The 13,339-nt window shown below is 66.0% G+C and overlaps 2 protein-coding genes across 2 annotated transcripts; both read right to left on the bottom strand.

Moving 5' to 3' along the window:
- Window positions 1–503: 503 nt before the first annotated feature.
- HCRT (hypocretin neuropeptide precursor) lies at window positions 504–1,943 on the bottom strand. The gene is made up of 2 exons (XM_030966027.1): window positions 1,905–1,943; window positions 504–1,229 (listed from the first exon to the last, which is right to left on the bottom strand). The coding sequence occupies exons 1-2, from the start codon at window positions 1,941–1,943 to the stop codon at window positions 684–686; spliced, it is 585 nt and encodes a 194-aa protein (XP_030821887.1). The 3' UTR covers window positions 504–683.
- Window positions 1,094–13,191, bottom strand: LOC115913855 (inactive phospholipase C-like protein 2). The gene is made up of 6 exons (XM_030966097.1): window positions 13,003–13,191; window positions 6,168–8,657; window positions 5,786–5,989; window positions 5,075–5,150; window positions 3,691–3,800; window positions 1,094–3,361 (listed from the first exon to the last, which is right to left on the bottom strand). The coding sequence occupies exons 1-6, from the start codon at window positions 13,189–13,191 to the stop codon at window positions 3,176–3,178; spliced, it is 3,255 nt and encodes a 1,084-aa protein (XP_030821957.1). The 3' UTR covers window positions 1,094–3,175.
- Between the last annotated feature and the right edge of the window lie 148 nt (window positions 13,192–13,339).

The following is a 13,339-nucleotide window of genomic DNA, read 5'->3' as shown; positions in this document are numbered from 1 at the left end:
CCCGCCCGGGGCTCCCGCTCCGCCCCCGCCCCGCCCCGGCACCGGGAGGGGCCTCGGCACCGTCGAGCACCGTCCCCCGCCCGCGGCGGGCACGGCGAGCTGGCCCGGGGGGGCTCCCGGTTGGTGGCACCGGGACCCGCCCGGCCACGGGAGCCGCTCACCCCCGGCCCTCTCGGGCTCACGGGGGCTGCAGGAGGAGCGGGACGCGCCTCACCTCGGTGAAACTCTGTCCTGGTACCGCACACGGGCACACACCAGGGCAGCGCTGCTGATAACACTCGTCATGAGTCCAGTCCCAGCCCCGCGGAGGAAGGAACTCGCTCCCGCACCGAGCTGCCCTCACACCGAGCTGTGCTCACACCGAGTTGTCCCTGTACCGAGCTGCCCTCACACCGAGCTGTGCTCACACCGAGCTGCCCTCACACCGAGCTGTGCCCGCACCGAGCTGTCCCCGTACCGAGCTGTCCCTCCCGACCCCTCCCCAGACACACAGCAGAGCCGGCTGACATCAGGCTACAATTTATTGTAAAAGGCCGCGGTGCCCGCGGTGCCCTGAGCAGGCTGGGCCAGGGCCAGGACAGGGAGGAGGTATCTAAAAGTGCTATTTACACCGAGCTCCTGTGCGTCCCCGCAGTCCGTCCTGCCAGGGATCCCCTCTGTGTGTCCCGCTGCCCCCATCCCGTTCAGTAAAAGCTCCTTGCAGCTCCCTGGCTGGTGCTCAGGTCCTTCCTTGAGTGTCCCTGGCACTCCCTGGGGCTGTCAGGGCTGGTGGCAGCGCCCCGTGGCACCGCTGTCGGCTGGGCGACCGTGCCCGCAGGGCAGCCCAGCACATCGGGGCAGACGGTGCCCGGCTGCTGCCCGCGCTTGCCCATGGTGAGGATGCCCGCAGCGTGGTTGCCGGAGCCGTGGAGCAGGCGGTAGAGGCGGCTCTGGAAAGCCAGGGGGACGCTCTTCCTCTTGCCCAGCGTGAGGATGCCGGCGGCGTGGTTGCCCATGCCGTGCAGGAGGTCGTAGACACGGCAGGAGCAGGTTTTCTGGCGGCAGCAGTGGGGCAGGTTGTGCCGGGCAGCGGCCAGGGAGCAGAGCAGGAGCAGCAGCAGGAGGCAGGCAGCTCGCTGGGGCTGCCAGAGAACGGGCAGCGTTAGGGCAGGGCAGTGACAGGGCAGAGATGGGGACTGCCCGACCCAGGTCTGTCCCCTCTCTGTGGTGTTCAACTCCCCCCTGCCCCTCTTGGCTCAGCCCCAGACCTGAAGCCTCACTCTTCACTGCCCTGCTCCTCACCTGTGTCCCAGCCAGATGTGGGTGTGCTCACTGCACCCCTGCCCTGCACCTCACCTGTGTCCCAGCCAGATGTGGGTGTGCTCACTGCACCCCTGCCCTGCTCCTCACCTGTGTCCCAGCCAGATGTGGGTGTGCTCACTGCATCTCTGCCCTGCTCCTCACCTGTGTCCCAGCCAGATGTGGGTGTGCTCACTGCACCCCTGCCCTGCTCCTCACCTGTGTCCCAGCCAGATGTGGGTGTGCTCACTGCACCCCTGCCCTGCTCCTCACCTGTGTCCCAGCCAGATGTGGGTGTGCTCACTGCACCCCTGCCCTGCTCCTCACCTGTGTCCCAGCCAGATGTGGGTGGCCTCACCACACCCCTGCCCTGCTCCAGCACACAAACTCCCTCCTCTCGCTGCCCAGGCTACAGGACAAGCACTGAAAGCACCCATGCTGCAGGAATTGCATGCCCAGCTCGCTCCCAACATTCCCCTCATCAGCCAGGGATTCCCAGGGATTTGCTGCAGACTTGGAGCTTCCCAAGAAACCAGCCAGGCCCTCCCACACCCCCAGCCCAACATTTTGACCTCCCACCCATCGCTGAGCTCTCATCCCCAGGGGCTGCAGCACCCCAGCCCCACCTTGGTGTTGGGCACCTCCATCCTTGCTGGGGTCTTCATGTGGCCGAGCAGCTCTGGGGCATGTCCCATCGGGCAGCCAGCAGCACAGCACCCCGCACTGCCACCGCCACTTTATAGGGCCCAGCACAATGGGGCTGCCAAAAATACCTGGGCCAGCGGGAGCAGCTGCTGTCTGGGAGACGTGGTAGCCCGGAGACCATCCAGGCCTTTCCCCTCATTTGCAGCTCCCCATTGTGAGGGTGCTCACTGCAAGGGGTGCTTGGCACTAATGAGGCCATAATTGCCCACGGCCGCGCTGCTGGGCTGGCACAAAGGGGCTGAAGGTCAGCGCTGGCCGCTGCTCAGAGCCCCATTAGGCTAATTAACCTGCTAATTAACCCCGAACAAAGGGGTGCCAGCAGCTGCACAGCTCCCTGACTGACGTGGGGAGCCGTCACCCTGTGCTTGGCTGGTGCCAGGGAGGGATAGTGCCACCAGGGTCCTGCACCAGTGCCAGGGAGGGATAGTGCCACCAGGGTCCTGTGCCAGAGAGGGATAGTGCCACCAGGGTCCTGTGCCAGTGCCACCCTCCATCCCCTCTGTGCTGTGCTGCATCCCATCGTGGTGCTGTGCCTGGAACAGAGGGAGCCACAGGGCACCAGGGAGGCTCTGGCACTCTTTATAACACTCCACAGCCCCAGCCTGACCCCAGAGCACCTCCAGCCTTTGCTTGTGCTGAACTCCCTTGCCCTGGAGATGAACCCGAACATTTCCCTGATGCCAGCAGCCACATCTGCTGTTCAGGGACAGCCTGGCCCTACATCTGCTGCACCAGAGAGCCTCCCAGTCCCTCTGCATGGTGGGGTCCCCAGGGATGCTGTGGAGCAGCCAGGATCCTTCTGCCAGCCCGCTTTTCCCCGGGGCTGGTGGAGGGCAAACCTGCAGCCCTGGGGAGGGCGGGCAGGAGCCCAGAGCTGGGGCTGCTTTTCCAAGTGGCATCTGGCACAGCAGGCTGGGGGTACATGCACACGGGCACTGGGGTACCCTCTGGCCCCTCGGCAGAGATCTGGCTCCAGAATCAGATGGAGGGGACAGATGAGTCCTCTGGGAGCTTGGCAGGGCACGAGGGAGCAGGGACATCTCTCCCCAAGCTCTCCACTGAATTCTGCTGCAAGCCCCTCAGCAGGGCAGAGCACCCAGCCTCACAGACACTGCCCAGGCAGGCCGGGGCTCTCTGCTCCTGCCCCTGCGGCCAGGGCTGCTCAGTCCGGGCCCCGAGCCCCAGGCCGGGGTCAGCAGGACGCTGTGTCGCCACCTCCGTCCGTCTCAGGGATCGGCTCCAGCGGGGCTGGCAGCCGGGAGGGCTCGGGCGAGGCTGATCCGTTCCTGCCGATGCCGCAGGACTGTCCCGCGTTGTGGATCTGCCACAGGTTGTCCAGAGCCTCCGCCTTGGCGTGCTTGAGGAGGTCAGCCTGGCCCTGGGGCAGGAGATATCGGGGATGTGTTGGGGTGGAGGCAGGAGGGTGACAGGGCAGGGCAGGGCAGGGCAGGGCAGGGCAGGGCAGGGCAGGGCAGGGAAGGAAAGGAAGGGAAGGGAAGGGAAGGGAAGGGAAGGGAAGGGAAGGGAAGGGAAGGGAAGGGAAGGGAAGGGAAGGAAGGGAAGGGAAGGGAAGGGGAAGGGAAGGGAAGGGAAGGGAAGGGAAGGGAAGGGAAGGGAAGGGAAGGGAAGGGAAGGGAAGGGAAGGGAAGGGCAGAGCAGGGCTGGGCTGGGCTGGGCTGGGCTGTCCGCGCAGCTCTCACCCCTCACCTTGAGGACAGTGATGTTCCAGGCGAAGCTCTCCAGCGCCTTCTGCAGCTTGCGGCCCCGCAGCCCTTCCTTGGTCTCGATGCGGTGCAGCTCCTTGTGGAAATCCATCCCTGATCGGCGGCAGAGGGGCTCAGGGCATGCAGGGACATTGGCACGGGGACAGCCACCACCCACAACCGACAGGGACCAAGCCAGAGGGATGCCCTTTGCCCAGCACGGGATTGCAGGCTGGGTGGGCTCCCCACTGCCCCAGCAGCCTCAAGAATCCTCGATGCCCCAAATGATGGGACCCCCCACCATTCCAGCACCACGGTCAGCTGCACCCTGGGGCCGTTCTGAACCCAGACACCACGAGGTCTGGAAGGGCAGTGAAGACCCTGGGCAGAGGCACAACTCCTGCACTCCATGGCTCATCTGGGGGGGATTCAGAGCCCCCCGTGGCTGTGCCCCACCCCCTGAGTGGGTGCTATATTTACCCCTGGTGACGCAGCAGCGGCTCGGGGCCCACGCCAGGGCTCCCACGCAGCTCCCTCGCCCCGGCGCTGCCAATCAGCCCGCCCACAGCCCTGCAGCTCCCCGGGGCCCAGCTCCTGCCAGCCGGGTACCAGCAGCACAGCAGCTCGTCCCCAGCACGGCCAGGGTGAAAGCAGGCAGCACCAGGGCACGGGGCTGGGGGCTGCAGCTGCCAAATTGCTGCTGCCACCACCCCGAGGGGCTGCACAGCCCAGAATGCCTCTGCCCCTGCAATGCAGGAGGGCACAGCACCAGTCTGTGCCCCGCAGCCTGTGCCCCACAGCTCCACTCCCCCAGGGCTGGCAGCAGTGGCAGAGCCGAGCCAAGAGTTTGGGGAGATTTCCGTCTGCAGCGTGGGCAGGGAACAAACACGGCTGCTGGCATGGCAGGGACAGCAGAGCAGGGCTCCCTCCTTCTTCCCAAGCCTCTCCAGCTCCTGACACTCTCCCAGCCCCACAGGGAGCCCACAGAAGCCCCTGGAGCTGGGGGGGCTGTCCCTGTGGGGTCCCAGCCAACAGTGGGGCCAGAGGTCCCAGGCAGCTGCCAGAGTGGGGGCACCTGCAGGGAGCACCAGGGCAGGCAGCAGCAGCACCTGCCTGTGTGGGTTCTGCCATGTGTTTGGGAAGTCTTAACACTCAGTTGCCATTTCTGCTGTCAGCCCCAGCCTGTTATTTCTGGCACTAATTATGTTCTGGCGTTTGACAGCTAATGACTCTTCCCCGCTTCCTCATCAGCCTCCCCCACTCCGCTTGCTCCCTACCACAGAGCTCTGCAGCCCACCCACCCACAGCCTGCCCCAGTGCAGGAAGCCCTGAGCCCCCCAGGACGTGCCAGAGCTGTGGTGGAGCTGGGGCTGCCCTCCAGGACCCACCTGCCTGCTGTGCCTGGATGAGCTTCCCGTACACGGCGTCGGCAGACTCGATCAGGGTCCTGCTGGTCTGGATCATCTGGGGAGAGGGACAACGTGAGCAGCTGGGCAGCCCTGGCCCTGTGCCCCCTGGCCAAGTGAAAGGGGACACAGGGCTCAGCAGGGGCTGCCCCCTGCACCAGCACAGTGCCCAGGGTCTGGCCCTTCGCACCTCACGGGTATGGTGTGACCAGCACGTGGCCAATGGCCAGGTTCCCTTCAACACAAAAGAAGGAAGCAGCTCTGGCTGTGGCTATTAATGGGATTTCTCCCACCTGGTGGGATCAGGGCAAGGCACAGGCAGTGCAGGCACAGGGCTGCATTGTCCAAGGGTCAGACTGATCAGGGCAAGATTGTGCCTTGGCCAGGCTCCTCCCTGGGCAGCCCCCATGCAGCTCCCTCGCCCAGGATGGGTACAGAGAGTTCAGGGTTCCCCATCCTTGGACCTTCTGACCCATCCCACAAAACCTGCCTGGGTTCATCCCACAAAAACTACTCAGGTTCATCCCCCAAAAACTCCCCAGGTTCACCCCACAAAACCTGCCTGGGTTCATCCCACAAAACCTGTCCAGGTTCAATCCCACAAAACCTGCACCAGCAGTGGGTGCTGTTCCCAGTGCCAGTGATGCCAGGGAGCCTCCCCAAGGAGCCAGGCCCTGGCAGGGTGGCACTTACAGTCTCGTAGGCGGTGAGGACCTTGCGCAGCAGGTCGGGGATGGGGCCCTGGGCCTCCATGGGTGGGTACTGCTCTGCCAGGTTGAGGGTGACACTGGGTGCGCTGTCACTGTGCAGCAGCCACGTGGACACCGTCAGGATGCACTGCTTCATGTTGGCAGCGGGTGTCAGCCCACACAGCTCCTTGAAGGACACCAACGCATTCTGCAGAGACCAGACCCCAGCGTCAGGAGTTCAGCTGGGAGGACCCCCAGGAACACCCCCATTTCCCACAGCTCTCTGCTCCAGGTAAGGCTCCTCTCTCACATCACCCAGGAAAAGGGGGGCAGCCCCATCCTCCCCTGAAGAAACCAAGTCCCCTGTTGCCTCTGCAGGGTCCTACCTGCACATTCTCCCGCAGGTCCGTGGCCTCCCGCAGTGGCTGGGTGGCCGTCCTGAAGACTTCATCGATGGCTTTGATGCCAGTGGCCTTGGTGGAGGTGTACTCCCTCACCCGGCGGCCCCGGCGCCCCGCCAGCCCCCGGCGGTGCCCCTTGCCCCCGCCACGGCGGTCGGTGATGGCCACGTGCACAAAGAGGGTGGCGTGGGGCAGGGGCTCCCCGGCCAGCGACTGCAGGGGGACGTGGCGGTAGCCGGGCTGCAGGCACTCGAAGGGGATGGTGTACTGGGCAATGAACTCGTCCCCGATGTAGTCGTCATCCAGCACGACGAAGCGCAGCACGGCCAGCTCGGGCAGGTTGATCTGGAACTCCAGACTCTCGTCGAAGATGGGGTTGTCCCCGCTCTGCAGGGCGGTCTTGGTGCGGTGCTCGGCGCAGTCGGCCGGGATGCCGTGGATTTCAGCACACACGTAGGGCTCCACCACCTCCCCCTTGGCCCCCGAGCCCTTGGGCTTGGGGAGGTTCTGCCCGCTGATGACCTTGAGGTGTAGGAGCTGGGCAGGCACGCCAGGCAGGGAGTCCTTGGCATTGGCACTGAAGTAGGAGACCTCCTCCCGCATGATGGCCGGGCGGAGGACGTAGCCACAGGCGCCGTTCTGCCGGAACCAGCCCGCATTCAGGTCCATCATGAGCCCTGGCGTCTGGTAGTTCATGGCCACCATCTGGCATCCGCACTTCCAGAAGTCCTGGGGGTTCATGTTGCTGGCGTCGATGCGCATGGGGCTGGGGTAGACGCGGGACAGGAAGCGCTTGTTGTAGCTGACCAGCTCGGCCGGACACTCGTTGGCGAAGCGTCCCGCCTCCACCTCGCTGAAGGAGCACATCTCCCAGTAGCGCTGCCCACGCCTGGAGCTCTCAAAGTCCTGGAAGGGCACAGCCTGGCAGAGGCTCACCAGCTCCGAGAGCTCACGGCTGAGGCGCAGCCGCCTCAGGCCGCCTCCCTCCGGTGCCTCCCGGTCCTCCTGGCCCAATCTCCGCGCCAGCTCCCAGCCTTCCTCCTCGTCCGACACCTCCCCCTCGCTGTCCTCGCAGGTGGGCGGCAGCTTCTTGCCCTTGATGAGGATGCGGCCCTTGAGCTCCTCCGGGGAGGGCAGGTACGAGGCCACGGGGTTGGGGGGCTCCAGGTACAGCTTCTCCCCGAGGGTCTTGCGCAGGCACTGGGCAGCGAGGCGCTGCTGGGGGGCCGAGCAGCGCACCACCAGGCACAGGATGAGGGGGTAGGCGGAGGCAGTGAAGGCGTGCTGGTCGATCAGCCCCACCACGGCACGGAAGGGCACGCAGGAGGCAGCCGAGGGGCTGGTGTAGACCACGGGCTCACCCTCGGGGCCATCCCACAGCACCAGCTCGATGCTGCGGCAGCCCAGGCCCAGGGCACTGATGTAGCCGCTGATGTCTGTGCGGCCCCAGAAGTTGTCCTCCAGCAGGCAGGCGCTGTGGGCAGAGCTAATGTAGTAGTGGGAGAGGGGCTGTGCCATGTCCTGGCAGACCTTGCGGTGCTGGGGGTCAAAGATGGAGCAGTCAGCAGAGAGCAGGTAACGTGTGAAGCCATCGATGGCCAGGTAGCCCTTCTCCCGGCCCTCCTTGGAGGGCTCATACTTGCTGACGATCTCCAAGCACTTCTCCTCTGTCACCCCCTCCATGCCCTGCTCCACCTCCAGGAACATCAGCAGGTCCTTCACACCCAGGTATTCCTTGTTGCTGGAGAACTGGACCAGCAGGAAGAAGATCTCAGGGCGGGTGCACAGCTCGCAGTATGCCTCCACAAAGAGGTCGCAGGCCACCTCCGTGCCAGGACGCTCGCTGGCCTTCTGCAGCTCCTTGAACTTGAGCTCGATGGTGGAGGTCTTCATGCCAGGGTTGAGTGCTTTGATCAGCTGCACAGCCCGGGACACGGGGATGCGGCCAGACTTCTCCAGGTCAGCCAGGTCGAAGACAGAGGAGATCCAGGATGTCCGGAGGCTGGGGTGGCCAGTCCCGGGCGCCTCAGGGCTGTGCTTCCCATAGGACACCAGATAGCGCAGCCCCATCACCCAGGCACTCACCACATCTGCCGAGCTAGCCACCAGGTCCAGGGACTCGTAGTTGTCCCCGTAGATGATGGAGAAGGCGCATTCATCGGGGAACTGGTCAGAGAGCCCATTGCTGCGCAGGACTGGCGTCTTCTTGCCCACCCTCACCTCTTTGACCGATTTGATCTCAATCTTGGCTTTTTCTGAGTCCTTCTTGGAGGGCTCCCAGCGCACGGAGCGCATGTCGGCGTCCAGCACGAAGAAGCGGCTGTACATGCGGGAGTTGGAGCGCACCTTCTTCAGCTCGCAGCCCTCCAGCATCAGGGAGATGCAGGCAGCTGTGCTGTTGATCTTGCGGTCATTGGGCATGGAGCTGAAGGACACTGTCTTCTTCTTGTGCGGGGGCCGCTGCCGAGAGCCATCCTGCCAGGGTGGGAAAGGGGCAGAGCCATCAATCAGAGACAGCCAGGCAGCAGCACACGCCCCACCAGCTCCTGGCATCCTCCTGCCCCATGGTCCCCCCACCCCAGCACTGCCCCAGGGTGCCCCAGCACCATGCTGAGCCCAGTCCCCTCCAGCCCGCCCCTCTTCTGGGGGCTGGGAGCCAGCTCCAGCCCTGGCTTCCCTCACAGCTCATTGCCTGGCTTATTTTAACTCTGCTTTCCTTCCTTCCTTCCTGCTCCTGGCCCTGAGCTGGATCCTTCCCCGCTGCTTGCTCACCCTCACAGGCACAGCCAGCCAGCACAGCCCCTGTCTCCTTGGCCTGGGGAGCAGAGGAAAGCAGACACCCAGCGTGTGATGCACGAGCAGAGCTGCTCCTAGGGAGCCCAGGAGAGACCCCCCAATCTTCTGTGAGGAGTGGGGCAGGACAGCCCCTGCCAGTGCCACGTGCTGGGGACAACCATGGCCGTGTCCCACAGAGCGCAGGGTCACGATGGCACGGGCTGTTTGCTGCCAGCACCTCGTGCCCACACTCTGCCCTGCCTCCCCACAGGGAGGGGGGACCCAGCTGCCACAGGGCTGGCAGGGGATAAGGGGGAACAGCAGGGCCAGGAGTGTATTATGGGATGGATTTCATTAAGTAGCACAGTAGGAGGAGATTTAATCCACTTCTTCAAGATTATGGTGAGTCACCTCTAATCTGGTGGTGTCTCCGTTAGAGGCAGGTCCTGCTCAGCTGCCCAGGTTGGAGGTGAGGGGTTGCTCCCCTGCAGTGCCCTGAGAGCTTCCACAGCTCCCACACAGCGCAAGCACATCCCGTGCCTGGTCCTGGAGGGTTGGAATCTGCCCCGCGGGGTCAGGCAGCCACAGCCAAGGGTATTTGGATAAGTCACACAAACGGATGTACAGTTTCCCCAGGGAATGGGGAATCCTCCAAGGATGCTCGGGACACAAAGGCCCAGGGAAGGAGGAACCCGCACCAGCCCTCAGCCCCTTGTTAGAGCCAGGCACATCCTCCTATCCTGGAGCTCGGATGTGGTGGCTGCTCGCATCCTCTCGCTGCCAGATTGCTCCAGGGAGCTGGCCGAGCTCCAGGGCTCTGCCTCGGTGCCAGCCATCCCGGGTCGGCAGGCGCTCAGCGGCAGGTCCCGCTATCGGCCAGCCCGGCGGAGAAGGACTGGACGCCGGATGCTTCCTGCGCGCTGCAATCTGAGCGCCCCACTGAGAGGCAGCCCCAGCCCGCTCCGGTGGGCGCCGGGGGCCGTCCCTCGAGGACCCCCGCCCCTCGCGGACCCCCGCCCCTCGCGGACCCCCGCCCCTCGAGGACCCCCGCCCCTCGAGGACCCGCCCGGCGCACCCACCCCGCGCCGCTCCGCACCGGGCCCCACAGCTGAAAACAGGAAATCCATCCGGAAAGGAAACACGGGCGGGGGACCTGCGTGCACCCAGCGGCACGGACCTGCTCCAGCTGTGCCCGCTGCAGGCAGCCAGACACACCCCGGCAATCCCCCGAGCGCCCCTCGGCTCGGGGTGAAAGCGCAAACGCCCTCCCTGCAGACCCCCACCCTGCCAGGCTCAGACAGGGGATGCGGTGGCCGCTGCAGCACTTTGGGGTGCAGATGTGTGGCACAAACCCAGGAGCACCCTGCAGGTTCTGCTTCTCCCCCTGCACGAGCAAGCAGCGAGCAGGGCATGCGAGGAGTTTCCCTTTTGCAGCTGCCCTACACTCCTCAGAGCAGCCTGGGGGATGGCAGGGAAGTGCCTCGGCTCCCTGGCAGCCCCTTCCAGGCTGCTCCAGGGGATCTTCGACCCAACAAGCGCTGGGCGAGGCGCAGCAGGAGCAGGGCAGGCAGGGGATGGGTAAAGCAGCAGTGGAGCAAGAAGGACACGGTACCCAAGGCCATGACAGCACAGAACAGCCCCAGACAGAGGGCAGAGCTGGCGGATGGCAAGCAACAGTCTTTGCTCCCTGGCAGCCCCTTCCAGGCTGTTCCAGGGGATCTTCGACCCAACAAGTGCTGGGCGAGGCGCAGCAGGAGCAGCGCAGGCAGGGGATGGGTAAGGCAGCCGTGGAGCAGGGAGCACACGGCACCCATGGCCACGGCAGCATGGAACACCCTCAGAGAGGGCAGAGCTCCAACCAGAGCAGGGATCCTGCTCGCTGTGCCACCGAGCTGGCAGGGAGTAGGCAGGGCTCAAAGCACAGATCACGGCCCCGATGCCCACCACGATGCCAGTGGTGAGCGTGGGCTCGCACGGAGGGCACGTTCCAGCCCAGCTGCCTGTCCTGCCCAGCTCTGCAGCATGTGTTAATCACCTCTTCAGCCAATTATCTCCTGCATTAGTGCCCTGGTGAGTGCTGATGCCCTAATCTCAGCCTCCACGTGACAGCCACGCTTACCGGCCGCACAACCCGCTCTCAAAGCACGGGATGGAGAGGAGCCCATCAATTGTCCCTCCCTGCCCTTTATCCCCCGGTATGACCGCGGTGTGATTCATCTGCAGCTGAATTCCCCAGGTCCCGGGTGTCCCCACGGCCCCTATCCCAGTCTGGGCAGCGTGGGCAGGGGCGCAGGCAGGCAGCAGCCCCGGAGCTCAGGCAGTGGGAGACCAGGCACAGCCAGGGCTTTTCTAGCTTCGTTCGTTCCCTGCCAAGAAGAGAGCGACTGACACATCCACCCCCCGCGGCACCAGCTGCCACTCCCGGCGAGGGGCCATGGAGTCAGATCCCAGCAGAGGCACCACAGAGCTCCCGGGGCTGGCACACCATGGGAAGGGGGCTGAGGGGACAGAACAGCGCAATGCTGGGGAATGGACGCATCCTGCAGGTCCTATACCCTCTCCAGCATCCTCACAGCCCACAGGACCACCAGCCCCCTCTGCTTTCAGGCTGAGAAGAAAGAAGGGAGCAGGTCCTCTAGCCAGGGCACAGGGACACTGCGGGGGACAGCTCTGAGCCCCGCTGCCCCAGGCCTCCCTGTCTCCACACAGCCTTGGAGTCACACTTTCAGATTCGCTCCTCCAGCCTTTTCTGGAAATCCCAAAAAAACAACAACAGGGCCAGCAGCTCTTTCCACATGTGCCTCCACTGCCTCTCAGGCCCCGGATGGGCTCGGAGACGCACAAGGGATCAGCACAAGCTGGGGACACTGCTCGGCTCTGACCTCCCCTCGGGCCAGCGCTGGCCCTGGGCCACCCGACCTTCACGTGAGGCCACATCCCGCGGTGACGCAGGTGGTGACAGCGATGCCCGGCCTGGCAGCAAGCGAGAGGTTCAGCACCCCCAGCCCGCCGTGCCCACGGATGGTCCCTGGGCTGGGAAGGATGCTGGTCCGTCCCGGGAGGAGCAGGAGGCGCTGGCAATGTCCCCAAGGAAGGCGGGCACAGACGGAGCACCGGCAGCAGCCTCCGGCTGCACGGGAGCACCGGCAGAGCTCCGTGCCCGCCCCGCGTGGGCAATCCCGGCCGCCCCCGCAACAGTTTGCAGCGAGAGCCCGGGCAGAGCTCGGGGTCCTGACACTGCTGCCCAGAAAACTGGATCCCGGGGACGGAACAGTGGGGCTGGGGCACCACGGAAACAGCCCCCTCACGGGGTATTAATAGCACCGGAGCAATCCCAGCTTAAAATAGGCTGCCGGGAGCAGGGAGGCGAATCCCGGGCGGACGTGACCTATTGTGTCAGGGAGTAGCGCTGGCATCAGCACAATCGGGGGCGTTCGTTTAGGAAAGCACACGTGTGATCCGCTGCCCACCCAGGTGGGAGACCCCCGAGACCCTCCCTGGAGCCCGGCCCCAGCACGGCCCGGCAGCACCAGCACCGGGTGTTGAGAGCAGACTGCAAGCTGCTCAGGCCAGGCCCGAGGCTCAGCGTTTGTCAGGAGAGCCCGGGAGAGCAGAAGCTGCTCGAGGGGCTGGAGCGGGCATCTCCTCACGGGAACCAGGGGTGTCCTGAGCGGGAGCGAGTGATGCTGCAGCGCGGCCGTGGCACTTGACAGCGCGACCCGCGGACACTCCACGGAGCCGGGCCGGGCCAGACTGTGCCCTTGGGGACCCTGGGTCCGGGCAGGGCGCGGGGACGCTGTGTCAGTCCCGGTGTGACCACCACCGCGGGCAGGTGGCGACCCTCGGCCGCCCGGGGATGCGGCTGCTCTGCAGCTCCCCAGAGCCGCTGCACGGGCACCGGGGGAGCGACGAGCGGCGGACAGAACGGGTGCGGGGGGACGCGGAGCTCGGCGCAGGGACCCGGCTCGGCCCCCAGCGCTGCGCAGGTGCCGGGCCCGGGGCGCGGGGGGGCCGGCCCGGTGCGTTGCCGGTGCGGGGCTCTCACCTTCATGATGCTGGCCCGGGGCGCGGCGGGCGCGGGGCTCCGCTCCGCCGAGTCCTCGCGGCTGCTGCTGCCCGAGCCCGAGCCGGGGCTGCCGGCGCCGCCGCCGCCGCCGCCGCGGGGCCCGTTGGGCAGCGGCGCGGCGGGGCGGGGCGAGCCCGGCGGCGGAGCGCCCCGGGGCCCCTCCGCCATCCCCCGCGGCCTCAGGGCAGCGGCCGCCGCGGGGCCCCGGGGCGCCCGGAGCCTGCGCCCGCCGCCGCCGCCGCTGCGGGCTCAGTGGCGGAGCGGGCGGGAGGCGGCGCGGCCGGGAGGAGGGGACGGGCCGGGCCGGGGGCGGGGA

This window comes from Camarhynchus parvulus, chromosome 27 (genome assembly GCF_901933205.1).
Source record: "Camarhynchus parvulus chromosome 27, STF_HiC, whole genome shotgun sequence".
NCBI classification, from domain to species: Eukaryota; Metazoa; Chordata; class Aves; order Passeriformes; family Thraupidae; genus Camarhynchus; species Camarhynchus parvulus.
The sequence above is the reverse complement of the archived record's forward strand: the minus strand, read 5'-3'. Positions and strand labels throughout refer to the sequence as shown.